Raw genomic sequence first — 2,497 nt, 5'->3', positions numbered from 1 at the left:
CTCTTTTCTGGGGGGGGGGGGGGGGGAAAAAAGCCCGCCGTGCCCTCTTTCCGAAGGTCCCCAGGAAGGGCACTGACGGCCGAACAAGCTCCGGCTCGGAAGGAAGCGGGTTGTGCTGGCGGGGGACATCAAAGGGGATCGGGGCTCTTCCCCTTCCCCGACAGACTCCCCCCCCCCGAAGGGGGGGGGGGGGGGGGGGGGGGGGCCCTTTCGCCCCCCCCCCCCCCGCCGGCCCCGGAGCGGGCTGGGAGGGTTTGGGCAGGGGGCGAAACCAGATCCTTGGCTAACGGTCTGAGGAATGATTGGGAGAGGAGGGGAGGGGGAAGCGGAAACTTTCCTCTAAACTTCGGCAAAGTCCCTCCTCTCCACGTCAAGCCAATGACACCGCGGCCCCCAAACTTTCCGCCAGCAGGAGCTATAAGAGCGTCCCAGGCTCCCACTTTTGCCCGACTCCCAGGCAGCTCCACGGAGCCATCGGGAGGGAAGCTGCCCCCGTCCGAGAGAGGCTTCCTCCTGGGCCGCCCTCTCCCTCTGGCTCCCGATGGCCTCCCCCCGCCCTGCCAAGTGAGGTCCTCCTCGCCAAATTCAATCTCCTCCTCCTCCTCCTTTTTTTCCTCTTGGCCAGGCCCGGGATCCAGCCAGGGGGAGCTGGCCGGTTTGGCATCTCCCCCTCCCGCCTGCCTCGCCCCCTCCCAGGGCCGCTGGGCGCGCTGCGGGTCGGGTCGGGCCGGGCCCCGAGATGATGCAGCAGGACGAGTCCAACTCTCCAGTCTCGCCCGCCGACGACAGCCTGAGCAACAGCGAGGAGGAGCCCGACCGGCAGCAGCAGCAGCTCCAGGGCGCCGGGAAGCGCGGAGGGCGCAAGAGGCGATCGAGCCGCAGGAGCGCGGCCGGAGGAGGAGGCGCGGGCGCGGGGTTGGGCTCGGCCGACGAGCCGTGCAGCCCGGCGCAGGGCAAGCGGGGCAAGAAGTCGGGCGGCGGCGGCGGCGGCGGCGGGGGGAGCAGCAGCGGCGGCGGCAGCCCGCAGTCCTACGAGGAGCTCCAGACGCAGCGGGTGATGGCCAACGTGCGCGAGCGGCAGCGCACCCAGTCGCTGAACGAGGCCTTCGCGGCCCTGCGCAAGATCATCCCCACGCTGCCCTCGGACAAGCTGAGCAAGATCCAGACGCTCAAGCTGGCCGCCCGCTACATCGACTTCCTCTACCAGGTCCTGCAGAGCGACGAGCTGGACTCCAAGATGGCCAGCTGCAGCTACGTCGCCCACGAGCGCCTCAGCTACGCCTTCTCCGTCTGGCGCATGGAGGGCGCCTGGTCCATGTCCGCCTCCCACTAGCGCCCCGCTCCGCCGGCCCCGGCGCCTCGAGGAGGTTGGCTTCACCGCCGGGAGGCTCTCTCCACACCCTGCCTGGAACGGACACCCCCTAGACGCTCAGGAGAGGAAGCCCTCGGGGCTCCGAGGGCCGGCCGGCCGCGGGTTCCCCGTCCCCACGGGGTCCTTAGGGAGAGGGGGGTGGGCCTCTGCCATCCCACGGCCCCGAGGCGCGGCTCCCGAGAGGTCGGGGATCGCCACCCCCTGCTGATGCCTAGTCTCTAATTTCTTGGAGTCCTTCCGGGCTCCAGGGTGGACGAGCTGCTTCCCGAGGATTGGAAAAGTCGTTAGCGGGCCAGTAACACTCCTCGTTCCTCTCCCCCCCCCCCCACACTCCTTTCAACTCGGCTGCTTTCCAAGAAAAGCCTGCCGAGGACTCGGCCAGCCACCCGCGCCAACAAAAAGAGCCCGGGAGAGGAGGTGGGGGGGGGGGGAGGCGACGCAGGCCCTGGGAGCGGGCTTCGGCGCCAGGAGGTCCCCTGGACGGCTTCCGAGGAGGAGAGGGAGACCTGGATCTCCCATCCATCCATCCATCCATCCCTCCCTCCCTCCCTCCCTCCTCCTCCAGCGGGAAGCGCGCTGCTGCTGCTGCTGCTGCTGTAGCAAGAGGGCTCCTGGGTTCCAGCGACCCTCCTCGCCTGGCGCGCTGCACCCTGGCCTCTCTCTGATACCCGGATTAAAGCGCATTCCAAAGGACGCTGTATCGGGATTCTCGGGTTGTTGGAAGGAAATTCCTTTAGAAATCGAGGCGGGGCGGCGGCTTCCTTTAGAATCCGGCTGCCAGATCTCCACTGATAAGCCTCTTTGGACTAAGATCCATCCGGGCCGGCACACGTTTCTTTGGGGAATTAAGGAGGTCAGGAGGAGGAGAATTGCCACTCCAAGAGGACTTCCGAGATGGAAGCAAAACCCATTAAATAAACCCCTCCAAATCTATTCTTTATTTCTTCAAAATAAAGTTAAAGGGTTTCCAGCTATGCACCCAGAACAGGTTTACTTGACTTCAGGTGTTAGGGGGGTGTGGGGGGGGGGGGGGGGGGGGGCTTACTCACTGGAAAACCAGCCCGCCGTCTTCAAAGCATCCAGTCAAGAGGCAGGTCTTTTGGAGTTTTACAATGTTGTCCTAAA

General features: G+C 65.9%; 1 protein-coding gene across 1 annotated transcript; it reads left to right on the top strand.

Annotated features, from left to right (window-relative positions):
- Positions 1-596: 596 nt before the first annotated feature.
- On the top strand, positions 597-1,350 carry TWIST1 (twist family bHLH transcription factor 1). Its single transcript, XM_015426161.1, has one exon. It carries the CDS (start codon positions 740-742, stop codon positions 1,331-1,333), a length of 594 nt encoding a protein of 197 aa, XP_015281647.1. The 5' UTR covers positions 597-739; the 3' UTR covers positions 1,334-1,350.
- The last annotated feature ends 1,147 nt before the right edge of the window (positions 1,351-2,497 follow it).

Source organism: Gekko japonicus, unplaced genomic scaffold (genome assembly GCF_001447785.1).
Source record: "Gekko japonicus isolate JY-2015 unplaced genomic scaffold, Gekko_japonicus_V1.1 scaffold77, whole genome shotgun sequence".
Lineage (NCBI taxonomy): Eukaryota > Metazoa > Chordata > Lepidosauria > Squamata > Gekkonidae > Gekko > Gekko japonicus.
Note: the sequence above shows the minus strand (reverse complement) of the source record. Positions and strands in the feature narration are given on the sequence as shown.

What these genes read in the sequence shown, in the direction of transcription:
- TWIST1 (XM_015426161.1), top strand. Translation starts at nt 740, where the DNA reads ATGATGCAGCAGGACGAGTCCAACTCTCCAGTCTCGCCCGCCGACGAC.